The sequence below is a fragment of the Talpa europaea genome (assembly GCF_964194135.1).
Source record: "Talpa europaea genome assembly, chromosome: 8".
Lineage (NCBI taxonomy): Eukaryota > Metazoa > Chordata > Mammalia > Eulipotyphla > Talpidae > Talpa > Talpa europaea.
The window spans coordinates 46,092,958-46,111,572 of record NC_140075.1 but is presented as its reverse complement, the minus strand read 5'-3'; the positions used below and the strand labels follow the sequence as shown (position 1 = coordinate 46,111,572).

The 18,615-nt window shown below is 35.8% G+C and overlaps 1 protein-coding gene across 5 annotated transcripts in view; it reads right to left on the bottom strand.

Annotated features, from left to right (window-relative positions):
• Positions 1 to 17,205, bottom strand: part of RNF111 (ring finger protein 111) — a gene marked incomplete at both ends in the record, with an annotated part of 43,900 nt that extends 26,695 nt beyond the window's left edge. For all 5 annotated transcript variants that reach the window (XM_084239754.1, XM_084239755.1, XM_084239756.1 and 2 more), the window contains 3 exons: positions 1,511 to 1,674; positions 5,878 to 6,004; positions 16,329 to 17,205. In XM_084239754.1, the coding sequence (XP_084095880.1) occupies positions 1,511 to 1,674; positions 5,878 to 6,004; positions 16,329 to 17,205 (1,168 nt within the window). The remainder of the gene's footprint in view (positions 1 to 1,510; positions 1,675 to 5,877; positions 6,005 to 16,328) is intronic.
• Positions 17,206 to 18,615: the final 1,410 nt, after the last annotated feature.

Genomic DNA, 18,615 nt, shown 5'->3' with positions numbered 1-18,615 from the left:
TTTTCACAAAGATAAACTGCAACAGTAAAATGACAAATTACTAAAATATGACTTTAAAAAATTCACATGCATATGCATATCCCAATAATTCAGGTGATTAATATAGTTTTGGGGGTCATAATTACATAAGTTTTCTATTACAAAGTAAAAGTCCCTTGCCCCTCTGCTATATTCATACACATAGTCAATGTCAGAACATTACTACAAATTGTTCTTTGGTACAGTATACATTCTACAGTCAGATTGTGTGGATAGCAATTATGATTTTACTAATAACCTGATCATGGATAGATTATTTAACCACTTTCCTCATCTGCAGAAGTAAGAAAGTACAGAATCTTTCTTCAATTAAGTGTTATGAAGGGTAACTGAGAAAATAAAGCCAGAGTTGGAATACAGAGGTTAGAGAAAGTGATAGAATTTAAAATAGGATGACCTGATATCATAAATAGAAAGCTTTACCTGTGGCATTCACTTAATAAACATTTCAAATATGTTTTACAATATTTTTCATGTCTTTTTGTATGCTTCCCAAAACCACATATTTTTACAAATATTAACATTCATCAATGCTTTTTAATATAGTAGTAGAAAGTAACAAATTTCAAGCATGAAATGATTAATATTTTAGACTCTGCTTCTAAAATGATTATTAGCTGACTATAAAATGGTTTAAAAAATGAGAGTAATGAAAATAAACCTGCCCAAATAAACAATTACATCTGAAAACAATTACATTTAATGTAACAGAAACAATTCCATCTTAATGTGACAGGGAACAAGAGGAAAACTGTTCTATACAATGCAGTGTGCTGGCCTGAAATTCCTAAAACAGAAATAGTACCTGTTGGTCTGTTTAAGACTTTTGATGCTTAAAAAAACATAATTGCATACATATAAAAAAGGGAGAGAGGAACCTCTATTTCTTTGCAAATACCAATAAGTATTTTACATTCTAACCTCTTTTTTTCACATACTAACCACTTTCTCTAACCTCTATTTCCCAACTCTAGCTTTGTTTTCTCCGTTACCCTGGCACGACTGTAAGTCAAAACAAAATAGTAATGCTTATTAGCAGCTCAGATGGTAGCAGCAATATTATGTTAAATGATAACATAACTTATAACCAGTACTAACCATTTAAATTCAGTTACATTGCTTTTTTATTGTCTGTACTTAAAAGTGCTGTTTCTATAAAGCAAGGTTAAAGTATGACAATAATATATATTGAAGCAATAGGAAAGATAAATCAAGCTACCACTTATAAAAATATTTTTTCCTAAGTAAATAATTACCAAGTAATGAAACAACGAAAAAGATTAAAATGTTAAGCACAATTTATAAACCAAAGTTGTTACATTAGTTGAAAAATAACATTAGGAAATATGACAACTTCCCTGCAATTTAATAACAGATTATCATTAACCAATAATAGAAGCTTCTCATATATTAAGACAATACATTTTATCAAATTCTCTTCATATTGTACACTGCTACTACGCCAACTTACCATCTTCATCAACAGTAAGGTCCACAACTTCTGCTGCATTCTGCCTTAAGGGCTGTATGACAGTAGAAATCCTACTGCGGTTCCGTGGCTCCTGTGGCCTACTAGTATGAGAACTTGAACCTTGGCTCCAATGAGATCTGGAGTGTCCAAGGGTTGAACGAGACCTTAAATGACATCAATATTAAACTAGTAAATATAAAAAACAAACAAAATATTTAGTTACCCAAGAGATCATAAGCTTTTCTTATAAAATAAGTTGTGATGTTCTTCTCAAGACTTCTCCAAAAAAATATTGGTAATTTTGAACTTAAAATTATGGCTAGTCAATATCTGGCACTCAATAAACTTATGCTGAATGAAATGCTTAGCAAATATTCACCAATCAAATGACCTAAGAATATGAGAAATTATGTTAGACAATTCATTGGTGTAAAATATAGAATTCCTGTTTTAAGACCACTACTTGATTTTCAATGGTTGTTTTGATATTTATTTGGGTTATATACTCAATTATGTACATTTTCTGCTAATAACTAAAATTAATAACTAAAATTATTCATCATATGTACAGTAATAAACATATCAGCATCCTAAACCATGTCCACATTATCTTGTGTAGTTAATCCAGATGGATTTACAAAACATACTTTGGCAATCCTAAATAAGCTAAGTTCGTGGTACTGACTGAAAAGAGGTCAAGATACCAGATAGATTTCCCAGGATCAGGAGAGATAAGGATAGTTGCAGTTAGTTTACTAGTTTGGAAGTCTTAAGAAACATCAATATTTGTGGCCTCCCTGGTAGTACAAGGGGTTAAGACACAACCTAGGAAGTTGTCTGCAGCCTCTGCAGCACGAGTTTGATCCCTGGCCGGCTGGCCAGAGAGCAACACACATGGCGCAGCAGATCTCTCCTGTCTCACCCAAAGCTCCCCCTCAGCAGCAATCTGCCTGTTCTGTTCCCCACTCTGTCTCTAGTGAATCCTCTCACCCCCCACACCTCTGGCCTGTACCCCAGCTCTTATATGAATAAATCAATCTTTAAAAAAAGAAACATCAATATTTGAGCTGCATTATGCTTTTAAAGCATGTAACCACAACCCCTCAACACCTAACACTTTTATCTTCTTTTAAATTTATGTGTATGGCTTTGTATTGTTCTAAATTACAGGTATGTCTTTTAAAAAATTTCACTGTAATGATCTGCACTGAAGGTACAGAGGAATAATATACAGAATATGTAGTCCCACAACTCCAGGTAGAAAGGTAGATCTTTACAATGTTTTATTCCTGACCAAAATTAATGCAAAACTTCCTTTAAGCTTATAATCACCATATATGGAGAGGGTGAGCCAGAACCATTAATACCCAGTCATCAGAGGTGTAAGCTTGACTACTCTGAAAAGGACATCAAAGGTCAAACTGAGCTAAAAATGGCCTCAGCAAGTATAGAGTCTGAGTTTAAAAAGAAGTTCAAATTCAAAAATGAAATCCTTAAGTAAAAGGAATATAAAAGTTAATTCCTGAGACAGGAAAAAAAGGACAGCAACAATTATATAGATTGAGGCATGATAGTAAAGGTACACAACAGTAAACAATTGTCTCATGATGAAAAGGTTTTAGATGAAAAAATGGATCACCATTTAAAACTCTTGAGGGCCTCCCTGGTGGCACAAGGGGTTAAGCCTCACTATGAAGCTGTGGCAGCTACTGCAGCATGAGTTCAATCCCCAGTCAGGGAGGCTGGCCCACACGGCACAGCAGAACTCTCCTGTCTCGCCCGCTGCTTCCCCTCAGCAGTGTATTTTGGTAAAACTGCCTGTTCTGCTCCCCGCTGTCTCTGGTGAATCCTCTCACCTGTCTGCATCTCTGGCCTGTACCCTAGTTCTTGCATGCATAAATAATAAATCTTTAAAAAATAAAATAAAGGGCCTCCCCGGTAGCACAGCGATTGAACGCTCGGCTATGAAGCTGCCCACAGCCTCTGCAGTGTCAGTTCTATTGCCGGCCAGCAGGCGAGGGTCACACATGGCCCACAGACCTCTCCTGCTGTGCCGGCTGCTCCCCTCAGCAGTGTGTTTTGTCGGTCTGCCTGTTCTGCTCCCCAATCTGGCTCTGGTGAATTCTCTCACCCTCCCAGGCTTCTGAATGTACCCAGTGCTTGTATAAATAAATAAATAAATCTTAAAAAAATTAAAAAAAAAAAAAAACAACCTCTTGAGAAACCAAGAATCTGTGATGAGACTGAGTAGTCCATTTTTTCTGGGATGCCGCAGAAAGTTTCAAGTCCACTTTGTAGTACTTTTGTTTTAAAAGCCTCATTGGATGTCCTAACTCCAAATATCGTGCTGAATGGAGAATCAGCATAAAATTTGATGTATGAAAAACAGTTTTATGGAGGCTATAAGAGACTCTATGATTAGTGGCAACTTTCAAACCCCAACACAAAATAATTAGCAACACAGATACATTCTCTCTAAAATAAGAAGGACCAACAGGGCCTCCCCTAGTGGCCCAGCGGTTGAGCGCTGGGCTGCGAAGCTGCCCGCAGCCTCTGCAGCACCGGTTCGATCCCCAGCCACTGGCATGGGTCCTACATGGCTCGCAGCCTCTCCTGCCGTGCCTGCTGCTCCCCTCAGCAGTGTATTTCGCCACTCTGCCTGTTCTGTTCCCCGCTCTGGTTCTGGTCATTTCTCTCACCCTCCCGCACTTCTCACTGTACCCAGTGCTTGTATGAATAAATAAATAAATCTAAAAAAAAAAAAAAGAAGGACCAACAGTCAGCTAAGGGGTGATAAAGCTAATATCCCAGCTAACAATGAGGAAAATAAACATGGGTCATGAGCACTGTGTCTTTCTCAATATCACTGTCTATTACTATGATAATGTATCTGCTTGACCACTGAGCAGGTTTATGACAAGAAATATCTTCAGTTCTCCCCCCCCCCACACACACACACAAAAAAGACCTTTAATTTCAGCAACTTTGCAGTTCATAAAAAACTGAGTCAGCGCTGTACCAAACACTATGCAGTCACGGGATAACTGTGGTACATATGGCAGAGGATCAGTTCTCCTCAGAGTCTATGAAAATCACTTAAAAATGAAAATAAACAGGCATATCTTATGGTGTGCTCTCTTCCATGCCATCAAAATTAGCATTCCACTAAGAAAGTAGCAAGTAACATGCTTCCAAAGTAAGTGTCTTTTGTTTTTTAACAGTAACAAAGCAAATTAAATGTAAGAAAAAACGCATTTCAAACATCATTCTGACACATAAATTAAGATCCACCTATAGATTATTTTGGTGTATCAAAATAAACACAGCAATACTTTACGGCTTCTCTTACAATTTTGTATTCATCTAAAGCACAAGGTAAATACAGCATTAGGGTTTTTTCTTTCTTTTTGGTTAAAGTGATTCTCAAGAGGGGGTGTCATTTCCAGCTATTTATTAAAACAAATGAGGATTTTTTAAATTTTACTTATTAGTACAGGGCTTAGGTGAAGTCACTGAGTGAACAACAAAAACAATTCCAAAGTATATTTTATACTAGTTGCTCTAACATAATAGCACAAACATGGCTGGTGTCAATAACATCTTAAAACAAGTAGATTATAACAGAAAGAACTATTTCAAAATTAACACTCTTTAATATCTTTTTTCACTTCTAATGTTAGCGCCATCCGCAATATTTACGTATTATTCACATCTTAATTTCTTTTTTTTTTAAAGATTTATTTATTTATGCATACAACAGCTGGGGTGCAGGCCAGAGATGCAGGGGCAGTGAGAGGATTCACCAGAGACAGAGTAGGAAGAGAACAGGCAGACCGACGAAATACTGCTGAAGGGAGCAGCGGGTGCAACAGGAGAAGTGTGCCTCACTGTGTGGGTTTCTCTCTGGCAGGCCGGAGATAGTGCTGTAGCAGCTGCAGATTGCTTCTTAGTGCAGTACTTTACCCCCCTGCGCCACCAGGGAGGCCCTATTACATCTTAATTTCAAAGGCATTCATGAACTCTGAATCATAAACTCTATTTTGTAAAACATTAAGTAAAATTACTATTTATCTAACTCTTAACGCTCACAATATATTCCAGGTGTTTAAAAAATACTGACCCCTAAGATTCTGGTTCAAGTTGGTTTGGGATAATGTCAGACAACAACGCATCTTTATTTAAATCTTCCCAGGTGATACTAAAATAGCCTGGTTTGGGAAAAACCACCAATCTGTTATACGCATACTCAAACTAGGGCTCGAAAAAAAAAAAAAAAAAAGGCAAAAAAACAGTATCTGTAGCATGCAAATATATTAAAATACTTGTATTTAAAACTTCAAATATACAAATAGGAATTAAAATCTTACCTAAAGCTTTCTCCAACTGTTACAATCTCCACTTCACTGTCAGTTGAGGTAACATTAATTTCTTCATTGGCAGTGACCTGTGGAGTGGAAGAAGCTTCTATCACCACAACATCTTCATCAATACTTCCTAGAATCAAAAAAGAAAAAAAAATTTAAAGAGCATCTGCCTGTCAACTAGTTGATAAGAAGAAAATTTTTATTTTGACTTTGAAGACTATGAAATTAACTACAAAGCTAAAATCTGTCAAAATTTAAAAACAGAATAAACACAGTAAAAACAGTACTTACTCTCTTAATCTGCAGTTGAATGTTTCCTCTTTTGTTTGTTCCTTACAAACATTTAGTAGTTTGAATATGAATTTGCATGATATTATATAGATATTAACCTGTACTATGTAAAGGTATTAATTTAAGATCTTATATAAGATATTTATATTTCATAAAATATTAATTTTTAAAATCTAAAATAAAGAAATTACATTTGCTGTACATTTTCCCTCAAGTTGTTTTTATTTGCATGATAAGGTATTCTTTTGAGAAAACACACAGTAACTTTTTAGTTCTCTGCTCTAAAAACTCATTTTTGGGGGGCTCATATTCTTTTCTATGTCATTCTAAATTTGAAAAGTGTGTCCTTATTTAAACAATGGATACACATATTAGGTTCAAGGTGTTTCTGTAATTATTTACTTCATCTAGAACTAATTCTTTTTTATGCTTTAGATAACATTATAAATAGACTAAATACCTGTTCCTCAATGACTGACTTGCTATCATCAGAACTTTTATTGAACGACTTTGATTTTCATTTCTGTAACAACTAATCACATTCAGCATTTCTTCACGTGCTTATTAGCTACATGGATGAAATTTCTATTCAAATCTTTTGTCCATGCTTAACTTGGACTTTGCATAATAGCTGAGTATTAGAGTTCACTGTTTTTTTCAAGTGATTTTTTTTTCTCTTTAAAAAAAAAATTTTATTGAGTTAATATTGGTGTACATCATTGTTTCCATTATAGAAGGGCAGGATCCCTCCCTTCAAGCATTATTGCCTCATGCACCCGCCACCAAAGAACCCATAGTATACCATCATACAGTCTTGTGCTCCCCCTCTTTTTTGTTCTTGTCCCTCTCCTTCTGCCTCTCCCCGCTGAATATAAAGTAAAATAAAGACTAGCTTAAAAACTAACCCTTGACAGCTGATTATAGAACTGAAATATCAATGAGGAAGGTGTACGGGGAGGGGTAAGAACAAAGAGGGAAGAAAGCACAATGGACTAGGACAGTGAACTAGGGATGAATAAATTGGTGGTGGGTGCACTACAGTGGTAATACCTGATGAGGGTATCCAAATATTACCTCAATTAAAAATAAATTTTAAAAAATACACTGTTGCTATTCACAGCAACATGGATGGATTTGGAAGGGATAATGATAAGCAAAATAAGTTGGAAGGAGTAAATCAACTACCAGGTGGAGTCACAGTTCTTTATAGAGTAGTCCCCTATTGACACCCACAGTTTTAGTCAATGGCAGTCCAGCAATAAAACGTACAATAAGATATTTTAAGACAGGTCACGTTCACATACATTTATTTCAGTATATTATTATAATTGTTCTACTTTATTGTTAGTTACTGTTGTTCATCTTTTACTGTGCCTAATTTATATACTAACTTTTATCATAGGCATATAAGCATAGGAAAAAACATTGTATATATAGTATTTGGTGCTACCTGTGGTTTCAGGCATTTTTAAGGCACTGGGGTGTCTTAAGAAGTATCCCCTGTGGATAAGGGTAGACTACTGTATATTCAGAATACAAGTCATTTATCAGACATATTATTTCTTTTTTTTTTTAAAGATTTATTTATTTATTTATTTATTTTAAAGACAAGGCCAACACAGCACCAAATTTATTTTTTTTATTTATTTATACAAGCACTGGGTATAGTCAGAAGCGCGGGAGGGCAGCTTTGCAACCCAGTGCTCAACCACTGCGCCACCGGGGAGGCCCTATTTATTTATTTATACAAGCACGGGGTATAGTCAGAAGCACGGGAGGGTGAGAGAATTCACTAGAGCCAGAGCGGGGAGCAGAGCAGGCAGAAGGACCGAAGTACACTGCTGAGGGGAGCAGCGGGCAGCAGGAGAGGTCTGCACGCCATGTGGGACCCTCCTCCGGTGGCCGGGGAGCAGCCGGGGATCGAACCGGCGCCACAGAGGCCGCGGGCAGCTTTGCAACCTAGCGCTCAACCGCTGCGCCACCAGGGAGGCCCCAGACATTATTTCTAAATATTTTCTCCCAGAAGGTAGCATGTATTTCCATTTTCTTAATGGTATCTCTTGAAATCTAAAAGTCCGTAGTTTTGAAGTCCATTTAAGCAAGTTCTTTTATGGATCCTGTTTTTGGTGATACATGTAAGAAATCTCTGCCTAATCAAAATTCACTGAGGTTTTTTCCCCTGTTTCTCCTAGTTCTATAATTTAGCTCTTATATTTAAATCTCTGATTCATTTTGATAATATTTGTGTTTGATATGAGGCAAATGGCCTAAATCATCTTTTTTTGCATGTGGACCTACAGTTGTACCAGATACTATTTGTTGTCAATTTTGATACCTAGTGGTAGATTCAGATACTTCTGATTATTTTTCAGGATTCTAAAATCATTTTTGAGAGTTGGGCTAGCATTACATTAAGCAACCCTAATGAAGCCCTGGTATCTCTACAAAATGCATTTTTTTCATACAAGAATAAATTTGTTATTTTTATTACATTTCAAGAAAATCTGTAGAGTTTGACTATAAACATAAAACTCTATAAAGTTATATCATTTTCTTTATAGAGGCCAAATATACTCCTATTAAGATCCCTTTTAAACACTTTATTATTTGTATTCTTTAAATAAGTTCCTTTTTCACCGTATTTTTACCGTATTTCTACTAGTATATGGAAATACCATTGATATTGTATGTCCATTTTTATCCAACTCTTACTGAACTCTTGCTTATCATAACAAATGGTTCAACTTTGCCACTGGAATTTACGCAGTCTACATTCCCTCATCCAAGGCGCCATCCCTTGGCAACTTGGAATTTCATCTCTCCTACATCTCTCTATCATCAAGCATCTGCAGTACGTCAAAAGCTGGCCAGTATCTGGAGGAATTACAACCCTATGAAAAAGCTCTATAACATACTCTCTAATACTCCAAGAGGAAAAAAGCAGGCACTGGTAAATAACAGGCAATGGAAGATGATCTGATTTTGAGAAATAAGTTTTGGCTTTAATATTTCACACTACTGTGTTTATATTTTGAAATATTTGCAAATTTTTATATTAATTAGAAAAATTAAATAGAAAATAGAAAAACATTAGAAATTTTAGAAAATAGAAAAACAGAACACAAAAGTTATAGGATGTGCAAATTTCTGAAGAAATATCTAATTCTTAAAGATTATACACAGTGATTTTTAACAGCACAAATATACCTTATAAATAGAGGATATGAAATAATAGCACTTGCATACTTTTAAAATAATATTCTATATTCAATTTCCAAATTGCTTTTCTAATTCTTGCCTCAGAATCGTGTATATGATGCAGCTTAAGGCAGGAGTACAAATCACATATTTTTAAAATTAAAATCACCACGTGTTTTTAAAATTTCCCTTATTTCAAACCACCAAGTGGACATTACCATTCACATGGACAAAAGTTATTTCCTACATATGAACTTTATTGTGATTTCTCTCCATGAATGTGTCCATACAATTTCTGAGAGTCCATAAAAAAGTTAAGCACCTTTTATAGTGAAGTAAAATCAAATATAAATGTAACATTTTAAAATTCCAAAGATAAGTAATACATAGACAGCTTTGCTAATGCATTAAAATTCTATTTGTATAATTTTTTATAAATACAGATTGTGCAAGTAAAAGTAATATAAATAGCTCACTTAAATACTTTTACTCAGTTCTTTAATCACCACTGTATCTTAACAAAGCACCTTTACTGGCATAACTCAAATTTAACAGAATTATTAACTAAATAATAGTCACAGTAAGCAAGATTTTGACATCCACAATTTCATGTTATCTCTACGAAATTTTTTAAAATTCTCTTACTTAAAACAACATTTAAAGAAAATAGTCCTAAAATTAAGAAGCTAACCCATAACAAAATTTTCTATGGTTCAGGAGACTAGGTCACTTTTTATTGGGCCAATTTTATTTTTTATGTTGTCTTTTTACATTTAGAAATATTAAAGGATAAGAAGCTTAGTCAGCTAAGACATTAGTCTGCAGGGACTGTAGATGACTTTCTTTCAAAAATTACCTATGCTGTCTGTACCTTTTTACACATCATGAGAAAAACAACAAATAAGAGCCTGGAAAGAATGTAGGTAATGAAACAATGGTGACAACTCTGGCAGAGTTCTTCATGACTTCCCAAGGTCCATTTCTATTCCCTGATATGGGAACCTAGATTCTCTTGGTAGCAGCTATAAGCACTGTCAGCCACTGTAATCACTGATTACCCTGGTCCCGATGTGCCTGAAGTCTGGCATGATGCCAATCATAAGAAGCGCTTCCAATTTGTAAGCACATATTGTGTGTCATGTAAATATTCTACATGTCTAGCTCTAGCAAGAAACTGAAACTTAGGAAGTTCTATCACTTGTAAGCATACAGTAATTCCAAAGAGTTGCTACTCTTGAATTCAAACCTTATTCGAATTCCAAAGCTCAGACTCATTACATAAACTGCATTAGTACAAAAACACTCAACATGTTGATGTTAGTTACTATCAAAAGTATCTTTTTGCTATCAGTTGCTTTTGGCTCTTCCATTCTTTTGTGGTCACAAAGTTACTGAAATTATAGCAGCTCTCTTCTCTGGACTCCTGTTGGACTATCTAACAAAAATGAACACACACCCACACATACACATACATACACACACACACACACACACACACGAATATATACAGACATAGATTAGTAACCAAATATTCATAGCTGCATCATTCATAACAGCCAAGTACTGAAAACAACTCAATATCCATCAACTGACAAGTGGATAAACAAAATGAGGTATCATAATGGAACACTAAAATAGAACTAAATAATACAAGATACAGAAACTGGGGCCTCCCTGGTGGCACAGATGTTAAGTCTCAGCACTATCAAGCTACCGCCAGCCACTGTGGCATGAGTTTACTCCCTGGCCAGGAAGGTAACCCACATGGTGCAACAGACCTCTCCTATGTTGCCCACTACTTCCCTGAACACCCCTCAACACTGTATTTCAGTAAATCTACCTTCCACTCTGTCTCTGGTGAATCCTCTCACCCACCCCACCCCTAAACCTCTAGCCTATACCTCAGAGCTTGGTCAGATTCACAAGAGATAGGACCATGAGAGGAGCTGGTGTGGTGACCTAGTGCATGAGCAATACCTACACTATCTCTGGGGCCTGAGGAACTAACCCCTTGGCCCAGAGATGTGAGCAACAAGAGTCAGGCTTCCTCCTTTTCCAACTGGGGGAGAAAAACATCAGAGATGTGACTGGGGACCCAAGGCAGGCCTGGAGACCATGAATGGAGACGAGAGGACCTGCAGCAACCAACTCCTGCAGTCTGTCCCCACCGGGGAACTTCACTGACGTTCGTGAGAAGCAGGGCTCTCAAGGCCAGAATTACGAGACTCAAAAGCAGCATCACATGACTGTCACCAAAATGGATGGTACAAATAGGATGAGGAGGCATGGAACCCAGAGACCGCATCAGCCTGGACAAAACGGGACAGTCTTCTATACTGCAAGAAGCTCCAAAATCAAGGAACCCGGAGAACCATGTGACACGTATGCCCTACCAGAGGTTTCTGAAAAACTCTGCCTTGCTACCTGCCTCACAGCTGCTCCTGGTCTGCTGAGGTCCAGAAGCCCAGGTCCTCATCCAGGAAAAGGACAAGATCCTCATCCAGGAAAAGGACCCATAGGGTGGATCATCAATCTATGTCTTGCAAAGGAGGAGTGGGAGTGACAGGAGCAGGGTATCAAGAGACTCGGGAGCTGGGTGGTGGTACGTAGGTGTATTACTGGTGGGATGCCACACCTAAGGGGAGCAATAACTACAAGATGACCCACGATGTAAGAAAATAAATAAATTCATGCAATTTGCAGCAACATGGATGGAGCTGGAAGGGATCATACTCAGCAAAATAAGCCAGAAAGAAAAAGAAAAATATTGGATGGTCATAGCAGGAATTTAGAATACCTAAAAAGGGACCAGGAAAAAGACTAATTATAATAAAGTAAAAATCAAAATCAACAAGCAACTATAAACCAGAGAGACACTATTGGGGGGAGGGGGAGAGAAATGAGTAGGATCAAAACAAGGTGGGTGGGAAGTGTATGGGGACTATAACCAAGATGAAAATGCATACATTGTGCAAAAATGGAAAATGATGTAAAAATATATAAAATAAAAAGTAAAAAAAAAAATTTATGCGAGGAACAAAAGTCCATATATTGTATTTCACTTATATGACATGTCTAAAAAAGATAAGTCTATGGGGGAAATAACACATTAGAATTTGGTGGGAAGGAAGGTTGGACAGATATTTCAACACCAAAAAAGCAGGAGCAATCTTCAGAGATCTAAACATGTATTGTGGTGATGGCTATACAACTCTAAATTCACTAAAATTTATTGAATTGTACATTTAAATTGAATGAATTTTATGGTGGGTATACTATACCTCAATAAACCAATTTTTTAAAATTATATAACATTCCTTGAACGATACAAAAAATAGATTTCAACAAATGAAAAAACATGCCAAAACCTGGAATGGGACTAACGCAAATCCTAAAGATGGCAGTTCACTCTAATTTAGCCTACAAATACAATTCTAATAAAAATATCATTATGTGTCTCCCACCACACCCATTCTCAGATAAATAAATTGATTATAAACTCACTTAGAATAATCAGGACAATTTAAGAAGATTCTCTAACTAAAAGTCTGCATCTATTGCATGGATAAATCAAAGGAACAGAATGAAACTCATGTATTTTTATTTCCCTCTAACATCTCTCTAACCCTAATAATTGCACAGTAAGGGAAAAAAGTGACTCATTTGAGTAAGAGAATGGACGGAGGATGAGATTACATATACATACTTGCTTATATTTTTGAAGAGAGAAAAACTGGAATAACAAACCTAAACAGAAAACTAATGAAATGGTTATCTATGTGGGAGATGGGAGGAGAGGGGAGGTAGAAAACTAGACCACAGTGAATCTAACTTGTTTGAAAGTTTTGACTTTGGAGACAGGTAATGCTTTATATAATTAAAAAGCAAAATTAAAATTTTTTAATATGCTTTTATTAATGGCAAAACACAGGTAACTGGCCAAGGGCAAAAACAAATGACCGAAAAAAATACTCATATTCATTAGAATTACTGTCAGTAAAAATTACATTTTCATTTTGAAAGCAGTTCACTTATAAGTATTTATAGTATGCCATAAAGCAAAAAACTGTCATACTATTAATATATTGAAGAATCAAGAATTTCAATGTAAGCATAAAGAGATATAAATATAAAACAAAAGCTTACATAAAAGTCCTAATCCTAAAATTCAAAATATTCCTAGAAATTTATGATTTATCTTCTCCTAAAAATCTATAATTTCTGACTTTGTCCATTAAAAAAGCCAAAAAGCAACGATAACCCCCGAGCACAATGAGCACCTTAAATATCACTTCTCAACATAAAAAAAAATCAGGAGTACTTAAGGAAATCATTATTTCTGAAGTATGAGGCAGGAAGTGTAAAGAATCATCTGTTACATGAGATAGTAAAAAAGTTATCAAAGACTATTGGGGCCAGTATCAAAAGGACATAGACCCAACTTGATGTTTGTTTCCCCTGACCAAAGATGAAAGTATTTGAGACTCAAAAAGAATAAAATCACTCCAACAAATTGAAACACATCAACTATGATAAAACCCATGAATGCAAGATACCTGAAAATGAAAAACATCTTTGGATATTTCTAGAGACCAATTCATTCTGAAAAATGGAAGTAAAAGGTAAGGAGAATGAAGCATTCATCTGGCCTTTCCTGTATGGACTACACTGGCACTACATTTCAGAGTAGCCAATCAGATGAAGAAAGAATTTTTCCTTACAGGACTTAAGTTATAAATGTAAATAAAATGATAGAATTAGAAAGTCAATAGTTTGCAACCATAATAAAATGAATCTAGGTAAGATCATCAAAAGCTGCTAAAAACATTACATATGTTGTTAATGGCAAATTATATAATGAAAGGATCAGGTTGATACCATCTGATCCCTCTAATCAATTTTAATATGTGATACAACAAAGTAGACAGCATCACCAAGGGAAGTGTGGCTGAACTGAATCTGAATCAAATCAAGCTTTTAGATCCAACTACCAGTTAATAGGAAATATGCAGTATATAAAACAATGTCTAAAAATTGTTAATGAAATTCTACAGGAAAAAAAATGGATGAGGGCCTCCCCGGTGGCGCAGCGGTTGAGCGCTGGGTTGCGAAGCTGCCCGCAGCCTCTGAGGCGCCGGTTCGATCCCCAGCTGCTCCCCGGCCACCGGATGAGGGTCCCACATGGCGCGCAGACCTCTCCTGCCGCCCGCTGCTCCCCTCAGCAGTGTACTTCGGTCCTTCTGCCTGCTCTGCTCCCCACTCTGGCTCTGGTGAATTCTCTCACCCTCCCGCACTTCTGACTGTACCAGTGCATGTATAAACAAAACAAACGAATAAATAAATAAAAACACATGCCTCTTTATTTAAAAAAAAAAAATGGATGAAATAAGAATGGCAGAATGTGAAAAACTGAAGCAAGAGTATGAATATGTGGGAGTTTGGTGTACACCTCTGTTATTTTTTTAAATTATTCTTTTCTTTTTTTTTTTATTTATTTATATAAGAACCGGGGTACAGGCCAGATTCGCGGGAGGGTGAGAGGATTCACCGGAGACAGAGCGGGGAACAGAATAGGCAGACTGAAGAAATACACTGCTGAGGGGAGCAGTGGGCAAGACAGGAGAGGTCTGCTCGCCATGTGGGACCCTTGCCGGCCGGCCGGGATCAAACCTATGATGCAAAGGCTGTGGACAGCTTTACAGTGCGGAGCTCAACCACCTGCACCACCAGGGAGGCCCCACTTCTGTTTTTATATATGAAAATTTCCATATAAAAATAACAAAAAAACCCTAATCAGTGTTATTTTTGTAAAAAGAAAAGAAATATTCAGAGATTTAAATCTAATTCTTAGTATCAGGACTTTACCGTTTCAAGGGTTATCTTCTTAAGCAAACTTTTAAAATACTAAAGTCAATAAATACAGCATGGAATACATGTATTTATTGGAAAACAGCTGTTGGAAAAAAGAAAACTGGGAAATAGTTATTTCACAGCCCTATGACAAGGTAACATGGAATCAGTAATTTGGATAAAATTTTCAGTGGCATCAAAACTTCATGAAATCAGCAAGTACTGTATCTCATACAAAGTTGATGAGGATGATATGCTTGTAGAAGCTGTCTAATGACTTAAAAAATGATTCTAGCTACTAAGTCTCTAATGTCTAAAATACCTAAGTGTGAATGACAAGCAAGAACTACGGGTACTAATAAATTATTATAAATTATTATTCAAGACTTTTTATGTGCATTTAAGTTAGAAATTTAGTTATAAGACATCTAACTATTTCAACTATAGCCCTAACGTGTGTATTTCAAAGTAGGTGACTTTTCTATCTCCTCAGTAAGAAAATGAGAATGAAATATTCAGGCTCTCATCTTGGGGGCATATATGCTATTTACATTTCCTTTCAGTCTAGAGGCAATTTAATTTATAAATACCTACCTAACTAAAAAGTTAATAAATAAAGAGGTCCTTATAACCACATTTGAGCAGTCCAAGACTTAGCAAATAAAAAGTTAAGTAAACAGTTCTTGTATAAATCAATAAATCTTAAAAAAGAAAAATAATAATAAATAGTCTTTGTTAATGACTAGAATTGTTCTTAGTATGGTTGAATGTGAAAAAAATCCATTATAAAGCTATCTGAAAAGGTATTCTTAAAAGTTAAACATGCTAATGTAGCACTACAGGAAGAGAAACTACCATTAGTCAACAACTCATAAAATATAACCTAATGTGTATAAAATGGCAAAAATTATTTTTCCTCAAAAAAGGGTTTCTGCCACTAAAAAATTCTTAAATTTTTATCTTAGAATTGGAGAGTCATGATTTAATACTAGAGTTTGTAAATATATGACTTAAAAATAAAAGCTTCTGTACACAATGAAATCACTAAAATATGGAAGAAAATAAGCACAGTGCATTAGCTTCCATGTTTTACTCAACTTAAGAATCATTTTTACCTGAGGGAACAGCTGGATTATTTTGGTGGTTTTCACTGGTAGAAACAAACAAATCTTCTTCTCCTTCAGTTGATGAGCTTGAAGAGGATTCACTGCTGAGGTCATTCTCACTAGAACTACTAGAACTGGGTAGCAATGCATATTTTCTTCGGGCTAACACCTCTCGTTTTTTCCTCTGCATTAATATCCTCTCTTTTTGTTTCTGCGTCCTCTGTGAGGAGTTATTTTTTACAAATCTCTTTCTGCATGGAAGTCTCCTTAATGAACTGCTATGAAAACAGGGTCTTTTCATTAACAGTCCTGAAACAGATTCTGTCTCCGTCCGAGGCCACTTTTGGGACCGTGCACTGTTAGTTCTACTTTTAGCGCTCAAAATCGCCTGGGAATGTCTTACAGAGACTTCTTTATCCTCATCTGAAGTCACAGTATCAGAATCTCCAAAATGCAGACTAGATGATGGAGAAGAAAGACAATCACTAAAGGAGGAATCATTATCTTCATCACTTGGTGTTTCTAGGTGTTGCCTCAATCCTAATATTCCCTGGTTCTCTTTAACACAATTTTGCATGTATGAAGGGCCAGCCTGCTGGCTTTTGCGTTTTTTCCTCACAACACTTTTTTCTTGCTCTTGTTGGTTACCATTCATGTCCTTCTCTTGTTTCTCAGAATCATCACACAAATGAGAGAATTCATTCCCCACTTTACTATTAATCATCTCAACTCCTGCAGGAAAACTTTTGGCTGCCCCAATGGGCCCTGGATGCAAGAGGATCCCTTTCAAACTCTCCTGTGTCTTTGGTGCATCAGAAGGAATCTCACTCTTCATATCCACTTTTAAGCTATAGAGCTTGTTATATTCAGGAGTCCATTGAGACATGGGCAACTTTAACGAAGGCCTAGAAGACACAATTAGATATTTAAAAGATTGTTAATTTGTTTTATTATACTATTTAGTAGATGACTTCAGATTCTACTGAGAACATCTTTGTAACAGTATAGAATTGCTTTTTCCTCATATAGTAATATGGCTATTACTATAATGAGTCATTGTAATGTTCTTATAAAACATTCTTCTCTGACACCTCTACCATATATCCAGTTTCTAGAAATATAGTAAAGGTCATGGAACATAAGCCTACTTGGAAATTTCTATTAACCAAAAACTGATCTTATTGTATATCTGCTGCCAGCAACATAACACATTTGATCAACATCAAACAATTTCTTCAAACCCCATTATAGTAAAAATAAGTAAAGAAATGAAAATTCAAAAGACTTTGGTTAGTCAGCAAGCTTTTCTTCTGGTATTAAATTTAAAGTAACTACATTAAATCTTTTCTGTATATCCAGACAGTTACTATATTAGAAGAATTACTATCAATGACAAACTAGGGTAAGGATAGCTTTTCTTTCCCATGATTCTCTCCTTCATGTTACTCTGTTCTCTAATGAGAATCTGAATCAGTTGATAGGCAATAGGCAGAACTACCACCTTTCAGGTTTAGACACATACCGGAAGAAAGAAGACAAGACTGTGAGTTGCTTAAAATTATTCAGTTAAGGTAGCAAAGCAGAACATAAAATCAAACTTCCTAGAACTAATGTAAATGTACCTGAATCAGTCAATCTTTGAAACTATAATCAAGGGGAATGAAAATTCAAGCATCTACATCAATTCAATGCACCAACAAAAATGGATAATGTCCTGATTCAAATGGAACATAGTCGTTAGAAAGGTAATGAGTGTGACAACAATAGGCATCACTAGTACAAACTGTTATTAAATAATGCTAACATTTTAAACTTAAGTTTTTATTGACATATAACACATACCCATACTCTAAGTTTATAACCTGATGAATTCTCACAAAGTAACACATTTTGAAACTAGCTCCCAGATGAAGAAACATAGATAACCACTTCTCTCCACTCTACCAAGAGTTATGATCACTACCCTAACTTTTAACACCATCATTCATTTTGTACTTAATATGCACTTTTAAACCACTTCAGAAAAAAAGGGGGGAAGGGGGAAGACATTTAGTAGCAAGTGTTTTTCCTTTTCCCACAAAAGCCATAGAGAAAAATACAATCTCATGGATATCTCACTTTATTCTATTATCTATTATCAGAACAAATGACAGTAATTTAAAAATGAAACAGAGTATTTCTACACAAAGCAAGCAACACAACTATCTCCTATTATTTACAAGGACAGGCTTGTAATTTTTGGCATTGTATCCAAGATAAGCCACCAAGTCCTATCTGGAGTTTAGCAGGATCAGTG